Raw genomic sequence first — 25,000 nt, forward strand, 5'->3', positions numbered from 1 at the left:
GCAGCTGGGACTCCAGCAACCTGAGGGGGGGGGGGGGGGAGCGTGCGTCCGGATGAGCGTGTGAGCAAGAGAAGGGGGCGAAAGAAGAAGGAGGGAGGAAGTATGAGGGGATGAGAGAGAGAGAGAGAGAGAGGAGGGAGACTAGTCAGAAGCACGCCCAGAGGAGGAGGGTGGGAGGCGTTTCGCTGGGCCGGGAGGGTCAAGGCGGGACCACCTCGCCGCCGCAGTCCTCCGCTCTCGGGGGGGGAGGGGGGGGGGGTGGGCAAGCGAGCGCCCCCCATCTGGCGACACGCAGCCCAGCCGGGAAGACCTCCATCCCCGGGGGAGAGCTCCCCACCCTCCCTCCCCTCCCCCCTCTCCTCTGTGACTCGGGAGGTCCGGTCCGGTCCGAGCCGACGCCGTCACACCCCCGGGGGGAGGCGGGAGGGCGGTGGGGCAGCGTCCCGAGGCAGAGAGGAGAGACGCCGGCGGCCCGCGCTCGCCGCGGGGGGAGAGCGCCAGAGCGAAGCGCCACACCGATGGGATTCGTTCTACTTAGGGTGCCGCGCTTCGAGCGCCGCGGCAAAACCTGGAGCCGGTTAGTACAGTAGGAAAGGGTGCGAGGATTTAGGACAAGGTGCAACACGGTCGGTCGCACCACAACACTCGGGAGGGGGGTTAACGGCCTCTGATCAACCAATAGGAAGCGAGAGATAAGAGGGAGGGAGCTGAGAAAGAGAGGAGGGATGGAGGGAAGGAACGTGGCGCCATGTCGTCCCTTCACACCGGCATCCACATGCGCTCGCACACACACACACACACACTGGCAAGACGCCTCGGGGGGCGCGGTTAACCTGTTGGTCTCCTTTAACCCCTCATAAACCAGCCACAGCTCGCCGTCCTCATTCAGCCTATGGAAGTCTGGCGTGGGCGATCTGAGCGACACACAGGGCAGACAGGGACACAACACAACCAGCAACGTGAAGAGGGGGCGGGGTGTGATTGGGGGGGGGGGTACGAGAGGGGAGTGTGAGTGTGTGTGAGGAGAGAGGATAGACAACATACTTGAAATGCTGTGTGACACGTAAGCTAAGCAAGGACTCTAAATCAAAGAAGAATGTGCGCGCGTGTGAACGTATGTGTGTGTGTGCGTTGTGTACGTGTGTGTGCATTGTGTGCATTTATACAACAGCTAGTTCCGACCGCGCATTGTGATTGGCTAAGACGGATTCCAAGCAGTGCCTTTAAGGCCTATAATGGCACTGGGTTAATCACCAAATGTATTCCTACTCCCTATCGCTCGTCGGAACTAGCTGTCGTATCGTGGAGGTCTGAAACAAAATATTTAAGCAAGACTGAACACTATAAACCCGTCTTTTCCAAAATAAAATTACCAACAGTGCAGTGCTGTTGTATAAAAGCAATAAGACACTCAAGGTCGTGCTTTACTGTGGTTTATTGGCACGTCTGTGGTCCGCTTCGCGTTGTGCCTGCGGCTGCACCACAGCCGTGCCAATAAACCACAGTGAAGCACTCCCTCTCGTGTCTTATTGCTCAAGTGTAACTAACTGACGTACCGGCCTGCTTCGATATCAGTGTGTGTGTGTTTCAAATGCGGAAAGCTCTGTGACTGTGGCGTGACAGAGAGATGAGTCCACAACACTGACATGAGGAGGGAACAGAAAAGAGGGTCACATAAAATCACGAGGGCGGCGGTCAAAGTAGAAAAACAAATGAATGCCACGAACAGGTGATCCATGCAGGGGTCATGCCAGGTCATTCCATAGGGCTGTTAGCTAGGCCTCCTACACCCGCCCCCCCCCCCCCCTCCCCAAACCATCTACATCACTTCCTGTGCCACTAAGAGAGCCATTCCATGCTGTTGCCATGCTGCGAGGCTGTTTAACTCTTCCACTGGCTCCAGCAACTGGCTCATTACCCAAACGCCTAGCAGCCCACCCTGACAGAGCCACGACACCTCAAGCTACTATGCTGATAAAATGTCAACCGTTCATTTTAAAATCTTCGCCACATTTGTTCGGAATTGATCTCAGACGCGATCTCACAGACACCCTGTATTTCAGATGAACACTGGGTCTGTTACAGTCCCCCTGGAGCTGGTGGGTCAATCCCCATGCCGTTAGAGCAGGCTAACCTAGCTTAGCTTCATCGGCATGCTGGTTAGATGGCCGTTGCTACACAGGCTAACCTAGCTTAGCTTCATCACCATGCTGGTTAGATGCCCGTTGCTACACAGGCTAACCTAGCTTAGCTTCATCACCATGCTGGTTAGATGCCCGTTGCTACACAGGCTAACCTAGCTTAGCTTCATCACCATGGTGGTAAGATGGCTGTTGCTACACAGGCTAACCTAGCTTAGCCTTCCCTATTAAGCCATATCGCCTATATCAGCCTTTGGTATCCCTTTTCCAATTGGTTTAGCATGGCCATGCATGCTCCGCCTCATGATGCATAGGCCACACCTGATTGGTTACCTGAGCCTACTCAGGAGCTCATTGGCTTCCAGCGGCTTACGCAAGAACCTGGGGGATCTGCACAAAACAGAGAGAAAGAGCGGTTCACACACACACACACACTCACAGCTCTTACACGCACGCACGCACACACACACGCACACACACACACACACACACACGCACACACGCACGCACACACACACACACACACACACACACACACGGGTGGTCTGAACTGTAACGAGCGCCTGGTTGCGCTCTGAGGAGAGCGGGACAGGGGTCAAGGAAGACAGAAGAGGAGGAAGAGAGAGAGGGAGGAGGAGGAAGACAGGATGGAGAGAGAGAGAGAGAGAGAGAGAGAGAGAGAGAGAGAGAGAGAGAGAGAGTGTACCTGTTGGTGTCCTTGAGGCCGATGTAAGCCTGTTTAATTTCACCAGAGTCCTTCATCTTGGAAACGTCCTCGACATGGTGCATAGGCTCAGTCATGGTCTCCTGAGACACACACACACACACACACACACACACACACACACACACACACACACACACACACACACACACACACACACACACACACACACACACACACACACACACACACACACACACACACACACACACACACACACACACACACACACACACACACACACACACACACACACACACACACACACACACCAGTGAGCATGTGTAGCTGTTTTACAATCATAGCTCCGACAGTTGACACTGATATGGGCATGTGTCTACAGAAGGTCACGGTGTTGAGGGGGTGCTAATGTGATGCAGCGGTGCCCTATAATGTCACCATGGGACATTACACAAACACACACACATCTCCGTCATGGATGTTTAACTATCCTAGCGCTGACAGCTCCTACTGGGCGAACTAACAGCGGTACTTGCAAGCAGCGGACAGCATGTGTCGGTAGTGACAGGCGAATGTAACCAAGCAGACTCTAGTCGGGGTCCTGTTGTAAATGAGGGAAACCTCGGTGCTTTACGAGCAGGGCTGAAAATTAACATTTAACCGGCCAAATGCAGGTCAAATTTCCAGTTGGCGACTAGATTTCGGAAGGCTATCTGAAAGATAATATATACTTGGCCGGTAGATTTTTTCATCTACAGTCCCCTTGGCAGGTGACTCACCGCGAGCCAAAAGGTTAATTTTCACCCCTGTTTACGAGTATGAATAAAGGTTTGAAATGAAATGTTAGAATAAAGGTTTGAAATGAAATGAAAATGTTAGACTCGTATACTACTGGTTAGACATGGTGGAATGGTTCAGCGTGAACATGAGGTGGTTGTGTCTAGAACATGCAGCTACACGCTCTCTGTACCTTCTCATCCTGAGGGGAGGGGGGGGGGCGTGTGTGGGGGGGAGAGACGGAAGAGTTAGAAACACTGGTAGTAGTCAGATCAGATCCTTTCATGTTAACACACACACCCTGGCCCCCACTGACCAGCCCCATACGGAAGCTTCCGGACGGTCGGTGACCCCCAGCCGACCCCTACCTTGTGCTGCATGGCCTCCTTCTGGCTGACCAGCTGCGAGCGCAGGATCAGCACCTCCTCCTTGCGCACATCCAGCTCCTCGCAGGCGCCGTTGAGCTGGTCCAGGAGCACCTTGTAGGCCGGGGAGCCCGGAGCGCCGGCCCCTGCGCCTACATTACCCAGCAGGCTCCGCCTCATGTCGGTCAGGTTGTGCTTCAGCTTCTTGTTCTCGGACTCCAGCTCCTGGCGCTGTGGGGGGGGGGGGGGCGGAAAAAAAACATGGCAGCCGTCAGAAGGGGGCCCTTGGTGCCTGTAGACGAGGCTTCTGACAGAAGCCCGGGGTACAGCTTTGCTCCTCACCTTGAGAGACTCGTACTCCAGCTCTGCTCCGCGGGCCTTCTTATGCTCTTCATCATCCTGAGGGAGAGTTATGTTACATAAAGAATAACTAGACATGTATTAGACTTCGATAGTATTTTAATAGCATTGGGAGTTGTACCTGGGCTCTAGCCCGTGGTATTTTGGTAGTATTAGAGTCGTACCCAAGCCCTATCCCATGATATTTTAGCAGTATCAGAGTGGTACCTGGGCCCTAGCCCATAGTATTTTAGTAGAATTTTTTTAGTAGTAGTTTTAGTAGTAGTAGAGTTGTACCCAGGCTCTACAGGTAGCCCATAGTATTTTCGCAGTATCAGAGTTGTACCCGGGCTCTAGCCCATAGTATCTTAGTAGTATTTTCGTAGTATCAGAGTCGTACCCGGGCCCTAGCCCAAAGTATTTTAGTAGTATTTTCGTAGTATCAGAGTCGTACCCGGGCCCTAGCCCATAGTATTGTAGAAGTATTTTAGTAGTATTTTCGTAGTATCAGAGTCGTACCCGGGCTCTAGCTCATAGTATTGTAGTAGTATTTTAGTAGTATTTTCGTAGTATCAGAGTCGTACCCGGGCTCTAGCCCGCTGGAACTGGTCCTCTTTGTTTTCCAGCTCGTTGCGTAGCGACTGTTTTTCCTGCTCCAGCTCCGTCAAGCGTTTCTGCAGCTTCAGAGTCAGAGACGTGTCCAGGCCACGGGTCACATCCTGCCAGGACAGGAAACGGTGTCATGGTGACACGCTAATCACCGTTTTGATATTACAAACATGCACACATTTTATATGTTGTTCTATTTCTATTTTAAGCCGCTAGCCTCTCTGCCCCTCACCTCGGCGGCGCGGGAGTCTTCTGATTCGGCGAACTCTGAGTTGTAGGTGTACTCTGATTCGTTGCTGCTGTGGGTGGAGTCTGTTCTCCTGTGGCCAGGCTTGGGGACCTGGGGAGGGTAGAGGGTGACGGACCGTTAATGACACAAACACACCCCATTCCATAATCTTAATTGCTCACCGTCTGAGTGTGTGTGTATGTCTCTGATTATGTCAGTGTGTCTCTGAGTGCGTACAGTATTTCTGAGTGTGTATGACATCTGAGTACATTACAGTCATTTAGCTGATGCTTTTATCCAAAGCGACTTACAATAATTGCACTTAACATAGGAAAACTACTAACCAGAACTCACAAGTGCCTGTCCTTTCTATAACAAGTGACTAAGGCCCAAATCCACTAAGAATGGATTGCTCCCGCTAATAGCTCGATATTTTGCACAGCAATTGCAACGGCAATCTGCTCCAGTTTAGCACGATATTCACAAAAGATTTTGCTCAAATTTGCCAACTGTGTGCAATTTGAGCCCATGATTGAAATTAGCCATGTTCGTGTTCATAGCATGATGATAATCTATTGCTTTACGATAGTAAAAGCAAAAACCCCTCTCACTATTTTTGTTAGCACCCTCAGTCATTGCATCCTGGGGCCGGACCTGTATGTGTTGCACAGCTGAATGCAGTTTGTTCTTGTATATAGATACAAGATCTTGGATATAGTCGGATCTTTCCTCAGTGTTTCAAGCTTTTCTCCATATTTCAGGACACAGATTGGATCATAATGAAAACGACAGACCGCACTTTTTTGCAGAAAATATCAGTTCTGTTTGTTTCTGTGCATCGCAGCTGGCTGAACTTATTTTTAAATCCCCCTCTATATATGTTTCAGCCTTAATATCATCCAATATCAATTCAATATCATTCAAACCTCAACTTCTGAGGAGAGACAGAGGGAGAGAGTGCGTGCTGACTGCTGCAGTTAATACCAGCTTTTCAATAGCGGTATTTGCACCTCTCTAACCGTGTGTCAGTTAGCTCACGATCTTTGTGGATCAGACGCAAGGCTTACTTGGGGCAATTTTGCATGGAAGTACCTAATTTACATACATTCAAATGAGCCTGGCGCAGCCGTGGAGCTACTTGCTCATCGGTGCTGTTTGCAAATGCTTTCCCCCTATGCGTGTGCTTTGTGGATTGGATGCTATTTTTTGGTCTCATTTGCACGGGTTTTGCTGCTGCAAAAGCTGCACAATTCTTTTGTAGATTTGTCCGTAAGAGAATAATCTAGTGCTGATGGCAAGTAGGCGAGTAGGTGTGTTTATCTGTGTGTGTATGTCTGAGTGTGTGTGTGTGTGTGTGTGTGTGTATGTCTGAGTGTGTGTGTGTGTATTAGTGTGTGTGTGTGTGTCTTGAGAGTGTATCTCTGAACAGGTGTGTATTAGTGTGTGTGTATTAGTGTGTGTGTGTGTGCAGTGTCTGACCACAGAGAGGGTGATCTCCTCCTTCAGGTCGTCGTATTTCTCCTCCATGCGCCGGTGTTCCGTCAGGAGGTTCTGGTAGCGAGAACGTTCCTCGTTCAGGTCGTTCTCCAGCTGCTGAGTCTCCTCCGCTAGAGCACGAGCCATTTTCTCTGAGAGGGAGAGAGAGAGGGGGAGGGAGAGAGGGGAGGGAGGGAGAGAGAGAGGGGGAGAGGGAGAGAGAGGGAGGGAGAGAGGGAGGGAGAGAGAGAGGGAGAGAGAGCAAAAGGAAGGAGAGAAGGTAGGAAAGAAAGGTAAGTTGTGAGGGACATTGATTGAGGTTCAATACACACATGTGCAGCTTGACTTTACAATAAGGATGTGAATGCAATGTTTTCTGGTTAGCCAGTGGTGAGTCTTCTGTGTTGGGTGATGTGATTGGTCAGAGGGGTGGTGCTGTATGTGACAGCCGATGTGATTGGTCAGAGGGGTGGTGCTGTATGTAACTGCCAATGTGATTGGTCAGAGGGGCAGTGCTGTATGTAACAGCCGATGTGATTGGTCAGAGGGGCAGTGCTGTATGTAACAGCCGATGTGATTGGTCAGAGGGGCAGTGCTGTATGTAACAGCCAATGTGATTGGTCAGAGGGGCAGTGCTGTATGTAACTGCCAATGTGATTGGTCAGAGGGGTGGTGCTGTATGTAACAACCGATGTGATTGGTCAGAGGGGCAGTGCTGTATGGGACAGCCAATGTGATTGGTCAGAGGGGCAGTGCTGTATGTAACAGCCAATGTGATTGGTCAGAGGGGCAGTGCTGTATGTAACAGCCAATGTGATTGGTCAGAGGGGCAGTGCTGTATGTAACAGCTGATGTGATTGGTCAGAGGGGCAGTGCTGTATGTAACAGGCGATGTGATTGGTCAGAGGGGCAGTGCTTTATGTAACAGGCGATGTGATTGGTCAGAGGGGCAGTGCTGTATGTAACAGGCGATGTGATTGGTCAGAGGGGCAGTGCTGTATGTAACAGGCGATGTGATTGGTGTATAGGGTGTCGTACCGGTCATCTGCTGACCCTGCTCCTTGATCAGTCTGTTCAGCTCGTCCTTCTCGCTCTTCAGCAGTCCATTCTGTGATTTCAGCTCTGCTACCATCTACACACACACACACACACACACACACACACACACACACACACGCACCAGCGCGCACAGGACGCACACGTACACAAAAAAGTTGCTTGAGTTGCATCTACCCAAAGATGTGCGCTTCTCAGCATTTTGGATTTGGAAACAATAAAAACATTGAATTTTGTTGACTGATTTTCACAAAACTACAGGATGACTGACCTGAACTGTCACTACTATTCTACCTCATTTCTATCACTCTCAAGCCCAAACACACACACACACACACTCAGACACACACACACACACACACACACACACACACACACACACACACACACACACACACACACACACACACACACACACACACACACTGCTAGCAATCACTAGTCTACCTCACCTCTATGTCCCTCTCAAGCACAAACTCACACACACACACACACACACACACACACACACACACACACACACACATCTCTAGTGATCGCTTGTCTACCTGCGCTCACCTGACACAGGGTCATGACCTCTCAGCCCGCCATGCACCCATCCTCCAGCGACTCCCATGGGTCCTAAATCACCACATATACTGTGTCCTCAGCAACAAGCCTCCATTGATATTCTCCTCTGTCTCTACGGGGGCTGTCAGGCCAAAATGTGTCCGGGGGACAAAATGTGTCCGGGTGACGTAATTGCTTATCGTTGCTGTGGAAACGCATGACGCGATCGCATTCCTCGCATTCCCGAGTTGCTAATGGAGCTCCTGCGGTCGCTGTTGACTATAAATAAATCTGTCCTTGTAAAAAATATTTTTCTCAGAGATATCTTAGTTAAAACATGATTGAACAAACAAGCTAATTTTAAAGCTAACACTTTATAAGTGTAGTATTTAAATTCAGTTATATTCAAACTAGCTAGCTAAATAAGACGTTAGCTAGTGCTAGTCCGAGGATTTCTTTTCATATTTTATTACAAATACATTAGAAACGTCCAATATTTGAGATCAATAACAAGATAGCTAGCAGAGAAATACAGCCATTTTACTCACTTTAGTCAACTGAATTGTATAAACCAGCTCAATTACGTCACCCGGACACATTTTGGCCTGACAGGGCCACTATGGGAAAGCTCTCACTGGGATTCAGTAGTCTCACTAGAAGTGTCTCATCTACTCCTGCAGAACTAGGTAGGGGGAGGGAGGAGATGAGGAGAGAGCGCAGAGGGGCGGAGTCAGGGGAGGGGAGGAGTCAGGGGAGGGGCGGAGTCAGGGGAGGGGCGGAGTCAGGGGAGGGGAGGGGCGGAGTCAGGGGAGGGGTGGAGTCAGGGGAGAGGAGGGGCGGAGTCAAGGGAGGGGAGGAATGGAGTCAGGGGAGGGGTGGAGTTAGGGGAGGGGTGGAGTCAAGGGAGGGAGGGGTGGAGTCAGGGGAGGGGTGGAGTCAGGGGAGGGGTAGTGTCAAGGGGAGGGAGGGGCGGAGTCAGAGGAGGGGAGGGGTGGAGTCAGGGGAGGGGAGGCGAGGGGGAGCGAGGGGCGGAGTCAGCAGAGCGGAGCAGAGGAGGGGGAACAGGAGGACCCACCTGCTCCATCTCGTCCCGGTAGTTCTCGGCCCAGTCCTCGATGGTCTTCTTCTCCCTCCGCGTGGTCTGCAGCTCCTTCTTCAGCCGCTCCAGCTCCTCCAGGAGCGAGGCCACGCGGCCCGCGTTGTTCCTGGCGTCCTCCTCCGCGCTGCGCAGCCGGCCCAGCTCCGCACGCAGACGCTCGCTCTCCGCCGCGTGGGAGATCTCCAAGCCACTCAGACGCTCGCTCAGCAGACGGTTGTCTTTGTTCTGGGGGGAGAGAGAGAGAGAGAGAGATGAGGAGGAGGAGGAGGAGAAAAGAGGGAGAGAAGAGAACAGGAACATGTTCTTTTGGAACACAGTCGCTGAGTTGTCCTATGAAGTGAGCCTACGCTCTGTAGACTGGATGTAGACTGTATGTAGACCGTATAAAATGAGTTTTAATCGGGCAGGTAGACCACAGAGCCGTGAACGCGCCGAGGGGTCAGGGAAGACATTTTACAGCTCACTTTTCTGGCCCCCGGGCGATACTATTTTTTTTTCCTTCCCTCTGGAATATGTAGGGGTGGGACCTCTGCCCACCTCCCTTGTTCTCTGTAAAGCGCATTGTGTTGCCTCTGGGTATGAAATGCGCTACACAAATAAAGCTTTGATTGATTGATTGATGAGGACGAGGAGGAGGAGGGGGGGTGTTGGGGGGGGGGGGGGGCGTCCCACCTGTTCGTCCACCTTCCTCTGCAGCTGCATGATCTTGTTCTCCATGCCGATGTTGAGCTTCTTGAAGTGCTCCACCGATCGCGCCTCGATCTTCAGCTTCTTCAGCTCGCGCTTGGCCCTCATGCGCCGCAGGCAGCACTGCAGGTAGACCAGGGCGCGCAGCGAGCGCTTGTACCGCTGACGGGCCAGCCAGCCACGCACGTGCTTCTGGATGAACACGGCCTTGTGCTCCCGCAGCAGCTGGACACGGAGAGAGAGAGAGAGAGAGAGAGAGGGAGAGAGAGAGGGAGAGAGAGAGAGTGTGAGAGAGAGGGAGAGAGAGTGTGAGAGAGAGAGGGAGAGAGAGGGAGAGAGAGAGAGCGAGAGAGAGAGGGAGAGAGAGAGGGAGAGAGTGTGAGAGAGAGGGAGAGAGAGAGAGTGTGAGAGAGAGAGAGTGTGAGAGGGAGAGAGAGAGAGTGTGAGAGAGAGAGGGAGAGAGAGAGGGAGAGAGAGAGAGTGTGAGAGAGAGAGGGAGAGAGAGAGAGGGAGAGAGAGAGAGAGAGAGAGAGAGGGAGGGAGGGAGGGAGAGAGAGTGTGATAGAGAGGGAGAGAGAGAGGGTGTGAGAGAGAGAGGGAGAGAGAGAGAGTGTGAGAGAGAGAGGGAGAGAGAGAGAGAGGGAGAGAGAGAGGGAGAGAGAGAGAGAGAGAGAGAGGGAGAGAGAGAGAGAGAGAGAGAGAGAGAGAGAGAGAGAGAGAGGGTGACTGGGTCGGCCTCTCAACAAACATCCCTCCATCTTGAAAAATGCTCCTTTCAAAGAGGGCAATGAAGCACAGGCGAGGTGTGGCCACTTATTGGGAGCGGTCACGCCTGAACGCGAAACTGGACAGACGAACGAACAAACAAACAAAGTCAATGTTGGAGGCAACGTCTCCACAGCCGGGGGAGAGAGAGATATCGATCTGCCTGTATGGAATCTGAACACCTTCACCTTGGGCTGCATACTGACAACAGGCTTTGGTTAAATATGGGATATGTTCCTTTACTCTAACCCAGTGGCGATTTTACATTAGGAGCAGGTGGGGCAGTGCCCCACCAGGTGGCGCTGTTGTGCAAGATGCATCTTAGCCTACAACTGTGTTTCGGAAAAATCTATTTTATAATTAATACAGAATAGTGATTCAGTGGTGAAAATAGCATGTATAAATATTATAAACCTGACTGACACTATGTATAGTGCTGTTTTGCAGTAATTCCCTTTGTATGAGTGTGTCACAGACTGCTCTGACTCGGCAGAGGGGCACCGAAGTGTTCTCCCCTACTGTTGCTATAGCGACAATGTGAGCATGGTTGGGAGTAATGTGAAAAAATATCACACAGATTTTATTGGGTGGAGGGGCAGAAAAGTCTCTGCCCCTACGAAATCTACCTGGCAACAGGTTTAGCCAGGGAATAATAAAACAACGTTGATCAAAGTTGAACTACTGGGTCATTGTCGATGTCGATCTACGTTAGCCAATGCTGCTAGCTAAAGTTTTGTAGAGATTAAAAGTGTTTTCAGGTGCAACAATGAATAGTGTAGATTATTTGTTGAATGTGCGGTTTAGTTCTTTGAAACTTGAAGAGAAACTGGAAATAATAATAATAACTGAACTAATTAGCCTACTCTGCGTGTGTTAATGTGTCGTTAACTTTGTGTGTTGTAGCCTCTGCTCTGATGTACCTACCGTAGACTAATTGGCTACCTTTAGTTCTTGTGATGATGACATAATATAAAACTGCCCCTCCAGAAATGCCATGCTAAAATCACCACTGCTCTAACCGACTGATTATGACTCGAAACACAACATTGAGAGAGAGACAGGGAGAGAGAAAGAAAGAGAGACAAGGAGAGACAGTGAGAGAGAGAGAGAGAGGGAGAGAGAGTGAGAGAGGGAGAGTGAGTGAGTGAGTGAGTGAGAGAGAGAGAGAGAGAGAGAGAGAGAGAGAGAGAGAGAGAGAGAGAGAGAGTGAGAGAGAGACAGGGAGAGAGAGTGAGGGAGTGAGAGAGAGACAGTGAGAGACAGTGAGAGAGGGAGAGTGAGAGAGAGACAGTGAGAGAGAGAGGGAGAGAGAGTGAGAGAGAGGGAGAGAGAGACAGCGATAGGTTGGCAGGGAGCAGAGCCAGTGTTCAAAGAGCAGCTGTGTGTGTCCGTCAGCGGGGCGAGTCCCGAACGCCGCAGCCAAATCACGACACCAACACCAACTCAACACCAACACCGACTCAACCCATGCGGACGAACACAAGTGTCTGTTCCAGTCCTATCCAGCTCTTATATCACCAACCGCTACACGTCTGCGGTATGTAGGCTGACCTCAGGTCAGATCAGCGCACAGAGCGAACTAAGGATATCCACAGGTAACTAACCCTTACCGGGTCGATCTTGTGTCAGTGTGTGTGTGTGTGTGTGTGTGTGTGTGTGTGTGTGACTCGGCCTCGGCTGTCTTCAGTATCATACGTGGGATGACTATGAAACTGCGGTTTATTTTCGACTGAGCTGCCCGCTGACCGACGTGCCTTCTGAGCCGGACGAAAGTCTGCTAGGTCTAGCGCGCGTGTGTGTGTGTGTGTGTGTGTTGGTCGGTCGTCCTACCCCGCGGTACTTCTGTCGGGCCATGTAGGCTCTGAGTATGGTCTGCATGGCGAGGGCGGCGGCCTGCTTCTGCCTGTAGCGCTTCCTCTCCACGTACATCCGCTGGAACTTCTGAACCACGATGGCCGCCCGGGTGCGACGCATGAACTTGGCCAGGCTGGGGGAGGAGAGGGGAGGAGGGAGGAGAGGAGGAGGGAGGAGAGAGGAAGGGAGGGGTGTGGAGGAGGTAACAGGAGAACGTTATTATGTCTGTAGCAGTTCCATTGGGCAGCTGTAGCTCAGTTGGTAGAGTGGGTCGTTCAGCGATCCAAGGGTCAGTGGTTCGAATCCCAGCTCCGACTGTCCACATGTCGAAGTGTCCTTGAGCAAGAAATCTAACCCCAAATTGCTCCCAATGAGCAGGTTAGCACCTTGCATGGCAGCTACCGCCATTGGTGTGTGAATGTGTGTGTGAATGGGTGAATGAGAGGCCATTGTAAAGCGCTTTAAGTGCCACTAAGGTGGAAAAGCGCTATAAGTGCAGTCCATTTACCATCCATAAACGTCTCCACTTATAACCTCTCTACTGTCTGTCCCACGAATAAGACCCAGACCTTGTGTCCACTAGCGTCATGTCCAGGGGGTGGACTTGTACATCAAAGCTGCCTTACGCTACACAAACAGGACATAGGCTCCTGCCCCTATGGGCCACTAGGCCCGAGAAACACTGGTTCTCAAAAGGCCTACTTACTTTACTTGTATCCAGGGGATATCATTATCTTCCATCTCAAAGAGATGGTTTGGTTTCTCTAGTATTCCTATCTTTGATGTGATTGGCCCCCGGGGGTCCTGTCCACTCACCAGCGGGCCTGGTGTCCGCGGGTGAACCTCTGGATGGTGATGGCGGCGTGCCGCTGGCGGAGGTACTTCTTGCGGGCCAGCCAGCAGCGGATGGTCTTCTGAATGCGTATGCAGGCGATGCGGAGCTTGTCGGCCCTCAGCTTCTCCAGGTAGGCCACCTGGCCCGCCCGGAAGAAGATCTTCGTCTTCCCGAACTGGTACTTATCCTTGTCCTGGTGGAGGAGAGAGGAGGAGGAGGAGGAGGAGGAGGAGGGGGGAGGAGGTGAGTGTATGACCCTGGCCTTGCTCCGTCTCTTAGCCCTGACCCCTGACCTTTGACCCTCACCTGCACCAGCTTCTCCAGGACGTTCCTGCAGGTCATCTTCCAGTCTGGGAGGACGTCCTTCTGCTTCATCAGCACCCGGTAGCGGCTGAAGAACTCCTGGTAGGTCCACCTGAGACACACACACACACACACACACGCACGGGAAGAGGCCCACACACACACACACACACACACACACACATGCACGGGAAGAGGTCAACACTGGGTTTTTCTGTATGTATGTATGAGTGTGTGTCTGTGTGTGTACCTGGACGGGTAGCCTGTCTGTGTGTGTGTGTGTGTGTGTGTGTGTGGATCTGGAGGGGTAACCTGTGTGGGTGTGTGTGTGTGTGTGTGTGTGTGTGTGTGTGTGTGTGTGGATCTGGAGAGGTAGCCTGTGTGTGTGTGTGTGGACCTGGAGGGGTAGCCTGTGTGTGTGTGTGTGTGTGTGTGTGTGTGTACTGTACCTGGACGGGTAGCCTGTGTGTGTGTACTTGTAGGGGTAGCCTGTGTCTGTGTGTGTGTGTGTGTGTACTGTACCTGGACGGGTAGCCTGTGTGTGTGTGTACCTGTAGGGGTATCCTGTGTGTGTGTGTGTGTGTGTGTGTGTGTGTGTGTACTGTACCTGGACGGGTAGCCTGTGTGTGTGTACTTGTAGGGGTAGCCTGTGTCTGTGTGTGTGTGTGTGTACTGTACCTGGATGGGTAGCCTGTGTGTGTGTGTACCTGTAGGGGTATCCTGTGTGTGTGTGTGTGTGTGTGTGTGTGTGTACTGTACCTGGACGGGTAGCCTGTGTGTGTGTGTACCTGTAGGGGTATCCTGTGTGTGTGTGTGTGTGTGTGTACCTGGAGGGGTAGCCTGTGTGTGTATGTGTGTGTGTGTTTGTGTACCTGGAGGGGTATCCTGTGTGTGTGTGTGTGTGTGTGTGTGTGTGTGTGTGTGTGTGTGTACCTGGAGGGGTATCCTGTGTGTGTGTGTGTGTGTGTGTGTGTGTGTGTGTGTGTGTGTGTACCTGGAGGGGTATCCCGCGGCCGAGATGCGGATGGTCTCCAGGACGCCGCAGGCTCTAAGCTGCTGCACCGCTCGCTTGGGGTCGAACCTAAACACACACACACACACACACACGACACACACACACAACGTCCGTCCGACGTTAACACACCGGGGGGGAGCCAACGGGGGAACGTGCCGGAGGGGGGGGGGGGGCGATCACACTCACGTGAAGGGGAACTTGAGGTCGTTGGGTTTGATGCAGCGGACGTAGTGGGGAGTGGTGGCGTTCAGAGTCTCCATCAGGAGCGCCAGAGAGTTCCGGAACTGTGGGAGGACAGGAGGACGGAGGGGGAGAGGGATGAGGGCAGAGCACAGAGAGCAATCATCCTCACAAAGTCACGTCATCCCTGCATGTACTATCAGTCCGATTCAACGCCAGAAAACAGCCTCGAATTTTGTGTGTGTGTGCCGTTAATGTTTCGGACTTGTTTGTCATGTTGAGTCTGGTTCTGTTTTGTTTATGGGATTATTTTTCTGTGTATATTTGTAAATCAAGAAGATGACTGATGTTTTATGTGAAAAAAGTTACAAATTAAGTGTAAAAAATAAAATAAAAAAATAAAACAGCCTCGAAGTCTCAGAAAAGTCCCCGGGATCCCGGCGGCGTAGCGTACCTGGCAACCCACGGTCTTCTTGTGCTCCTTGCTGCTAGCCTGGCCCTGCCGGCTCTTGTCGGGTTTGACGCTGAGGCGCGTGCGTCCGCCGGACGACACTGCACCCGTGGGGCTGGTGGCCTTCTCGCCGTCGTGGAACAGCTCCACCAGCAGGTCGAACTGGGAACAGCAGCCGGGACAACAGCGGTCAGTACGGGGATGGCGTCGACGGCGGAGGCGCGGGGCTACCGGGCGCCGCTAGCTAGCGCAAAAAATAAAAATGGCTGTCGCGCACGACGCTGCGCACCTCTGAATGAGGGGACTACAGACCATGTTGGAGAAAGGCTAAATGTGTAGTAGGTCGCGCAACTTTCATTTCTTTGGTTTTCCATGTCTCGTCATTCTAGTCTACAGAACGTAAGCGTTTCTTAGCTAGCCGAGGCTGAAGCTCTCTACGGGCCGAATGAGGATTGATGCGAGGAAATGGTTCTGATTGGTGAATAAACTGTGGTACACCCCTTTCCACACTCATGAGCCAATCGCAACGGTGCCGCGCTGAACGGAGCAAGCCTGATTCAAATCCATCACTTCAGCTGGAGCTGTGAAGAAATTATCTAGGCCCAGTCAGTGTGATGAAAAGGGTATAACTGTTTTTTTGGTGACAAGTATTTGAGAGATTTAAAAAATCTAAGCATCTGGCAAAACTTTATAAGAATCAGAGAAGGCACACAGTCCATATAGGTTATATTCACTAGCTACTCATGCAGTATAGGATTACCACCTTCAAAGATGAGACGAAGTTGTGTTGTTGATCTAGTTTGAGGCGATGCATAGTTAGACAGTCGTAGTCGAGGTGTGCATGGTAGCATGGTTAAAATCTTTCGCAAACGGTAGAAAGGTTATACTGAGGAGGTTAAAGTGGTTATCCAGGTTATAAACAATATATAATAATGTATGCTACTCATAAAATCTGTGTATTTCCAGTTTTCTCTTTTCATCCAAAACAGCTTACACTGACGGTCCAGTGACTGCATACATTATGTATATATCTGACCATTGGCACCATATGCCTCCAGGCATACAGGATGACCATATAAGCAGGATGACCATAGAAGCAGTTATATGACGGCGCGGTCGACCTGTAGGGCCTGAGGTCCTCAGATGTGTTCAGAATGCGGCCATGCTGCTTCTCTCCAGCGTCACTTAGCGAGGCCATGCTGGAACTCTGAAAACTCTGTCTATCTCTATATCTACCTATCAGCTATATACACATATCTATCCATATATATATCCCTCTCTCTCTATATATATATATCTATATCTATACACACACACACACACACACACACACACTTCATCTAACACACACACACTTCATCTAACACACACTTCATCTAACACACACACACTTCATCTAACACACACACACACTTCATCTAACACACACACACACACACACGTCATCTAATCCATCCATCTCTTCACCCGAACCTCATCCCTTCCCGTGGGTGTTCCACCTTCAGTGCTCCACATCCACCCCAACTCGCTCATCCCACCTCCCTCATCCCCCCTCCCTCATCCCGTCTCCCATGTGCTAGCAGACTGCAGTGAACCCAGTGACGCAGAATAAAAGTGCGGTCGTAAAGAACGAAGGTAGGAAGAAGGGAAGAGATGGAGGGAGAAGGGGGTAGAGAGGGGTGGGTCAGCATTGTCACAATGCCTGGTTTACCTTCTGCTCAGGGGAAGGGTTGTCATGACGGGACAAAACCAAACACACATGGACAACAGGTGGAGACAACAGGTGGAGAACAGACAACACAAGAACAAAAGAAAGAACCAAAAAAAGAAAACCAAAAGTCAAAATCGTTACATTAGCCGGTCTACGGTATAATAGCAAACTGTGATTGACCTGAGAGAAGAAATGGCTACTGTGGCACACTACCAGTGCTTGGTTAAGATGGTCTAATGGAGGTGTGGTGCATGATGGGAGTTGTAGTTGAGAAGGTGTTGGGCTGCACAAATGCATGACCGCGCGCGCGCGCGCGCACACACACACGCACACGCGCGCACACACACACACACACACAATGATGTGTTTGGGCATGGCTAGCAAGGTTTCATGGCCTTGCTTCATTAGATAACCAATAGGGAGCCATTATCATGTCTACCCTATCAATGGTTAGTCGGGTTGGTTTCCATGCTGACACACAGAGACTGTGCTGCCATGGAAGCTTCTTTCCATGTGTGTGTGTGTGTGTGTGTGTGTGTGTGTTTAGAGGGCTGTTAGGGGTTGGACTAGACTGTGTTTTAACCCTTACCCCATTCTGCGCCTGCAGGAGTCTAGAACAGAATAGTCAGGAGGCCATCTGTGAACATCTGGACTAGCATTATACTGTAGCACTGTGACCTGCCTGGGGGTCAACTCATTCATTACCAGTGTGCGTGTATGTGTGTGTGCGTGTATGTGTGTGTGCGTGTATGTGTGTGTGTGTGTACGTGTATGCGTGTGTGAAGCAGCATGTGATTGGATGAGCTCATTTTGCCGCACAAGATTTAATGCTGCTTTGTTTAAGCCAATCACTTAATTGAATCACATCCTGACCACAAATCCACACTAATTCTAGATGGAGCAGGGACAGTTCAGAGCGCACTCTGCTGAATCAGCATGTAGAATCCATCCCAGAGACTCCCAGAGCAGGAGATACAAACACAAACCTCTTCTCTCTCTTCCCTGTCAAAGTGGGCCGACTGAAGACACCACCGCCATCATCATCATCTTCATCATCATCTGAACAACAGAGGACGCTGTCTCCCTGACCGTCCCAGAGAGTGTCCCACCTGGTTTCCTGTTTGAGCTCTCTCCTGTCACAGTGTATCTTTTACTCTCTTCTGATTGGCCACGCTACCGGAGTGTGTGTGGGGGTTTCAATGACCCAGGCTAATCACAGAGTGGCAGTGTGTGTGTGTGTGAGAGAGAGAGGTGGAGGGGGAGGGAGAGAGGGAGGGGGAGAGAGAGAGGGAGGGAGAGAGAGAGAGGGAGAGAGAGAGAGAGAGAGAGAGGGAGGGAGGGAGGGAGAGAGAGAGAGGGAGAAAGAGAGAGAGAAAGAGAAAGAGAGAGAGAGAGGGAGAGACCCACCTTGCTGGCCTTCAGAACATGGATCTGCTCCTCGTTCACAGTGTCTTTGTTCTTCTCCAGGAAACCCTCACACTGGTACTCCACCTGAGACACACACACACACACACACACACACACACACACACACACACGCACGTTTAAGCTAATCATCAGAACAGCCTGCCCCCTGAGAGTGTAAGGGGGTACGGGACAGATTTCCTCCCCCCTATAAGCAACTTGATACTAGTCTAAAACAGGCCAGAGCAATACTGGGTCAGCCATCTCATCAAGAAATGTCACACACACACACACACACACACACACACACACGCACCACAAACCATGCTGCATAGATTACACACACACACACCGGCACGCACAAACTCACACACATTCGGATATGCGTTTGGTACACCCTCAGTATTGGGTTACCGGGGCGGGGGGGGGGGGGGGGGTCGTTCTGACTGGGCCATAAACTCCCCTCCTCCAGTGACACATTTTTGTCTTAGCCCAGCCTCACCCTCATCCTTCCTCCCTCATCCCACTCCACCTCATCCCACCCTCCGTCATCCCACCCTCCCTCATCCTACCCTCCCTCATCCCATCTCCCTCATCCCACCATCCCTCATCCCACCTCTCCTCATCCCATCTCCCTCATCCTTCCTCCCTCATCCCTCCTCCCTCATCCCACCATCCCTCATCCCACCTCTCCTCATCCCATGTTAATCATTAATGTGATTAATAATTTTGCTTTGAATTGAGTGTGCTAGGACTACACGGACGAATCACAGGCGCTTACGCTGTCTGACCAATCACATGCGTTCCCGCTGAGTGCGCTGAGTGCAGCAATTTCACTGAGAAGACAGATAGAGCAGTAGGTCAAGACCAGTGTCACAAGAGTACCTGCAGCCGTGAGTAGTGACAAAATGAACGAAAACGAGGTCAGTGAGTTAGTAGCAAGAAAGGGATCAATGTCTGTGATTTGGGAGCATTTTGGTTATTATATATTAATAAATATTATTAATCGCAATTATTAATCGCAATTACCATTTTGAAGAAAATAATCGCAATTATTATCTTTTGTCATAATCGTGCAGCCCTAGTTCTGACTGGGCCATAAAGTCCCCTCTCTCAAGTGACCAGGGACACATTTTTGTCTTAGCCCAGCCTCACCCTCATCCCACTCCACCTCATCCCACCCTCCCTCATCCCATCTCCCTCATCCCATCTCTCTCATCCCACCTCCCTCATCTCCCTCATCCCACCTCCCTCATCCCACCTCCCTCATCCCATCTCCCTCATCCTTCCTCCCTCATCCCACTCCACCTCATCCCATCTCCCTCATCCCAGTCCTCCTCATCCCACCTCCCTCATCCCACCCTCCCTCATCCCACCCTCCCTCATCCCACCCTCCCTCATCCCACTCCTCCTCATCCCACCTCCCTCATCCCACCTCCCTCATCCCACTCCACCTCATCCCTCCTCCCTCATCCCCTCTCCATTGGGACATCAGAATGCTGTGACCCCGGCGACACAGAATAAAAGTGTGCGGTGAGAAAGAAACACTGAAGCAAGAAGAGATGGTGGGAGGGAATAGAGAGATAAAGAAGAGATTGAGGGAGAGAGAGATAGAGAGATGAAGAAGAGATGGAGGGAGGGAATAGAGAGATGAAGAGATGGAGGGAGAAGGGGGTAGAGAGGTGTGGGTCAGCATTGAGAATGCCGGGTTTACCTTCTGCTCAGGGGAAGGGTTGTCATGATGGGACAAAACCAAACACACATGGACAACAGGTGTAGAACAGACAACACAAGAACAAGAGAGGTTCTGATACCCGTTGGAGCACACAATCAGTCACTGGCCAGGCGCCAGACAGAATGAATGGGGAAATGTGCATTTTGCTTGAACCGGCGGTTATTCTCTGCGCTTATGACACTAATTGACTCCAAACTGCTCAAAAGCACATTGCTAGATCCTGTAGGCCGAGAGGAATCCAATGATGTCCACCTCTTGGCATTTGGTTGATTTTACTGACCGCTAGATCGACCAGAAGACCAATTCATGCAATAACTACTATTGTTCCGATTGATAATGTTTTATGCATAAGCGAACAGAGTAGAACATAGTGAAAATTAGCATCACGGCTACCGGACATTGTCTGTTTGCCGAGTCCCGTGTGAATGATAGCTTGGTTTAGCTAACGGTAGCAAACTAGCTACTATTGTGGGTATGGTGGACAACAGAGCGCACTAATTTTGGGGGAAAAAACGACCAACGGCAAAATAATTCTAGAGTGTCTGGAATGCTGGCGTGAGGTAACAGTAGACACACTGGATCGAACATCCCAAGAGCAGCGTTTGTATCAGGGCGGCGTTCTATTCGGAGCAATACTGTATTTCTATTGGTTGAACCTTTTTTTTTTTTTTTCCAGAACAGGTTGTGTATTATACTGGTCTCACCACTGGCAGACCACTGCTCTACGGAGGGGACGCCATCGGAGGCGGGACCGTTAGCTTAGCTTAGCGTACCTTGTCCCGTTAGCTTAGCTTAGCGTACCTTGTCCCGTTAGCTTAGCTTAGCGTACCTTGTCAGCGAAGTGCTGGATGATGAAGGCCCGGTTGGACATGCGGGGCTTCTCAAACAGGCTGCAGGTCTTCAGGTGGGTGTTGTACAGCTTCTGGGCCCACGAGTCGTCAGAACCCTTCGGCATCTGGACCGGACGGGACAGAGGACACGGGTCAACAAGATACGCTAGAGCACGCTTCATGGATTAACATTGATTTCCTATATGAAAAAAGCCAGTCAGAGATTGTTTTGATTCTTTCTTTTTTTAGGGGGAGGAGGGGGGTTTGGTGTTAGCCAGGATATCATAGTATGATTTGGAAATCTCACTGCAAGGAGCAAGGCTAAATTTCCCAGGATAGTCAATGCAGCTGACAAGGTGATAGGCTGTCAGCAGAAGCAGCTGGAGGTCCTATACACATCAGCTGGATGCTGAAAGGCTCTGGCTATAGTCCACGATCCTGACCAGCTCTCCACACAGTCAGGGACGCTCCCCGCTGGTCAGCGCTGCTCCCTAGAGCCATCAGCCTCCTCAGCAACACTGGGTAACAGATGGATATGCACTCTACAGGTATCTGCTCACCTCTTCAACACGTACTACCAGGATCCTCCCTCTTAAGCACCTATTATATTTTTTTTATTTTGCATCTCTTGCACTTTGCCTTCAGCACTAGATTATGATCTTAGTCACTGTTTAGAAAGGAGATGCACTTGTGAGTTCTGGTGAGTAGTAGTACGCTGACTTCCTATGTTAAATGCAATTATTGTAAGTTGCGTTGGATGAAAGTGTTCTAGCGTCGCCAGCCTGATCTCGCGGGCTCACATTCCATTTCACTCCGCAGATCAGTCTGGATATTCAACAGAATCCACTCGAATACAGATTTGTTTGTGCCACTCACATCCGTTTATCTAATATGGGCCGGGTTTAATAAGATGACGGAACAAAGGAGTGCCGTAGAGGCATTTTCGCTGATTGGTTGGAGGTCTATCCAATTGCGTCCAGAGGAACTTTGATCTACGCCCGTTGGTAACGCCCCTTAGGAATCGGAAAGCAACTGAGTTTCTAGACCCTTCGCATTTTTAGCGAATTGAGTCTGGCGAAGCCAGGCTAGATAGATAGAGTATCTGCTAAATGACTAATGTACTTTGCTTCTACCTGTACTGTATCCCTGTCTATGTATTATAGTGGAATGTCAGAATGCTGCTTTTTATGTTCTCTTATTGTATGCCGGGATGAGAACAAAAACACCTTTCCAACCTTGGTTGGACAATGAAGTTTCTTGGATCTCTCTCTCTCACACACACACACACACACACACACACACACACACACACACACACACACACACACACACACACACACACACACACACACACACTCTCAAACACACTCTCTCTCACACGCTCCCTTCTGGGTGCACACAAACACACACACACACACACACAGTCCACGTTCAAGCATTCTGTTGGGTTTACATAAGTATAGCATGAGGTGGGAATTGAGTGTATTCTGTGTGTGTGTGTGTGTGTGCGCAAGCGCGCATGTGTGTTACCTTGCACTCCTCATCCAGTAGGTCCAGCACCCCCATCTTGGCCTCTATCAGGTTGATGCAGGGCTGGTTGTCATAGAAGTCTATCAGAGTCCAGGGAATCTGCTCCCTCATGTACTCTTCCTGCTCCAGCTTAAACACATGCTGCTCACACACACACACACACACACACACACACACACACACACACACACACACACACACACACACACACACACACACACACACACACACACACACACACACACACACACACACACACACACACACACACACACACACACACACACACACAGGGATTAGTCCTAATGCTAACATACTCCTCCGTAACCATAGCAGCGCAGGCTACACGCTACTCACCATGTTGAATTGCTGCTGCAGCTTCTCGTTGGCGTAGTTGATACAGAACTGCTCAAAGCTGTTGATTTCAAACGTCTCGAACCTGGGGGGGGAGGAGGAGGAGGGAGGGGGAGGGAGGAGGAGGGGGGGGAGGAGGAGGAGGGAGGGGGAGGGGGAGGAGGAGGAGGAGGGAGGGGGAGGGGGGGAGGAGGAGGGAGGAGGGGGAGAAGGAGGAGGGAGGAGGAGGACGAGGAGGAGGGGGGGAGGGAGGAGGAGGAGGAGGAGGGAGGGGGGGAGGAGGAGGAGGAGGAGGGAGGGGGAGGAGGAGGAGGGGGAGGGGAAGGAGGAGGGAGGGGGAGGAGGGAGTGGGAGAAGGAGGAGGAGGGGGGAGGGGTGGGGTCCAGAGGACAGACGGACGGTCAGAGTGCTGACAGAACAACGTCTGGGAAAAAGCTACGATATTCGTGGCCACCAATGAGAATCCGTTTGGATTTTCAACTGGATGCCGATTGGCCCGCGTAGACAGTGGGCTGTGCAGAGGCTGATTTGGCCCCTGATTGGACACTGACCGCAGATTTCCACTTTTCAAGTATTGCTAACGAGTCCTGCACTCTAGCGAGCTCATCTGGCACACACAATGCAATTTATAGACTTTCTCTCTGAGTTTTTCCTCCAGTCCCGACTATACGCTTCCCGATGAAAACATTCAAACGTAGCTGGATTTCAAACGCAGGCTAACGCGTCCGGCTCCGCCCCTCCGCGGCGCCCGACTCCGGACCGCCGCTCGGGAAACACGCACCCGTAGATGTCGAGCACCCCTATGAAGGAGTGCTGCTTCTGGGTGGAGTGGAGCGCCCTGTTGACGTGCGCCACGATCCAGTTGAAGAGCTTGGCGTAGATGTGCTTGGCCAGAGCGTCGCGGGCGTTGGTGGCCTGCAGCCGCGGCACCGTCTTGATGTACGTCTCCGTGGCCGTCCTCAGCTTCTTGTGGCACAGCCAATGGGACATGTCCTGGTAGGACACGCCCACCAGCTCACAGAACGTGGTCAGGTGGCTGTTGTTGGGCTGCGGGGGGGGGGGGGGGGGGGGGGAAGAGAATGAGATGGAGAGAGAGAGAGAGAGGGAGGGAGGGATGGAGAGAGAGAGGAAGGATGAGAATGAGGGGTGGGATTAAATCGTTAATCAACATAATTGGATCATTGGGTGCAGGTGTGGGGGTACGGACGGAGAGCAGAGTGGGCGAGTCCTCGGGGGGGCGGGGACAGACAGGGGGAGGAGTGGGCGTTACCTCTGGTGGGCGGGGACAGACAGGGGCAGAGTGGGCGTGTCCTCGGGTGGGCGGGGTCAGACAGGGGGAGGAGTGGGCGTGTCCTCGGGTGGGCGGGGTCAGACAGGGGGAGGAGTGGGCGTTACCCCTGGTGGGCAGGGACAGACAGGGGGCAGAGTGGGCGTGTCCTCGGGTGGGCGGGGACAAACAGGGGGCAGAGTGGGCGTGTCCTCGGGTGGGCGGGGACAGACAGGGGGCAGAGTGGGCGTGTCCTCACCTGTATGACGCTGCTGTCGGCGTCTCTGTCCTTGACCTCTACGTTTCCAAGGTGCAAGATGGCGGCCAGCACCTGGAACAGCCCCTTCTGATACGACTCATTGATGCCTGCAGGGAGGGAGACGAGACACACACACACACGCACACGCAAACGCACACACACACACACACACACACACACACACACACACACCTCAATCTCCAGCTAATCATGTGGAACTGTGGGAAAATGAATGATTTGGAACGTCCTGTCTCCAGAAAACCAAAACAGCAACGGGTAAAGAAAAAGATTGCTGTTGGCAGAGCATGAGGCAATTCAACATGACATTTAACTGCTGGGTTATCTTCCCTGGCCTTTCCTCTCCCCACTTGCGCAAAGAGCAGACTGTCTGTGTTCATGCGAGTGTGTGTGTAAGTGTGTGTGTGTGTGTGTGTGTGTGTGCGCGCGTGTGTGTGTGTGTGCGTTACCCAGCAGTGAGAAGGCCTGCCGGGTGGC

At 51.6% G+C, this 25,000-nt stretch overlaps 1 protein-coding gene across 1 annotated transcript in view; it reads right to left on the minus strand.

Annotated features, from left to right (window-relative positions):
• Positions 1-25,000, minus strand: part of myo5aa (myosin VAa) — a gene marked incomplete at both ends in the record, with an annotated part of 55,357 nt that overhangs the window by 5,763 nt on the left and 24,594 nt on the right. The window contains 24 exon segments of the mRNA XM_084437496.1: positions 1-20; positions 834-914; positions 2,848-2,948; positions 3,972-4,199; positions 4,311-4,367; positions 4,892-5,026; positions 5,149-5,256; positions 6,628-6,773; positions 7,660-7,753; positions 9,302-9,550; positions 9,998-10,237; positions 12,608-12,764; positions 13,448-13,659; positions 13,773-13,881; positions 14,764-14,850; positions 14,971-15,068; positions 15,419-15,577; positions 18,534-18,617; positions 21,095-21,220; positions 22,626-22,766; positions 22,983-23,064; positions 23,761-24,026; positions 24,506-24,612; positions 24,973-25,000. The exon segment at positions 1-20 is cut by the window's left edge and continues 179 nt beyond it; the exon segment at positions 24,973-25,000 is cut by the window's right edge and continues 80 nt beyond it. Of these exon segments, the coding sequence (XP_084293622.1) occupies positions 1-20; positions 834-914; positions 2,848-2,948; positions 3,972-4,199; positions 4,311-4,367; positions 4,892-5,026; positions 5,149-5,256; positions 6,628-6,773; positions 7,660-7,753; positions 9,302-9,550; positions 9,998-10,237; positions 12,608-12,764; positions 13,448-13,659; positions 13,773-13,881; positions 14,764-14,850; positions 14,971-15,068; positions 15,419-15,577; positions 18,534-18,617; positions 21,095-21,220; positions 22,626-22,766; positions 22,983-23,064; positions 23,761-24,026; positions 24,506-24,612; positions 24,973-25,000 (3,115 nt within the window).

This window comes from Borostomias antarcticus (assembly GCF_949987555.1).
Source record: "Borostomias antarcticus genome assembly, chromosome: 4".
Lineage (NCBI taxonomy): Eukaryota > Metazoa > Chordata > Actinopteri > Stomiiformes > Stomiidae > Borostomias > Borostomias antarcticus.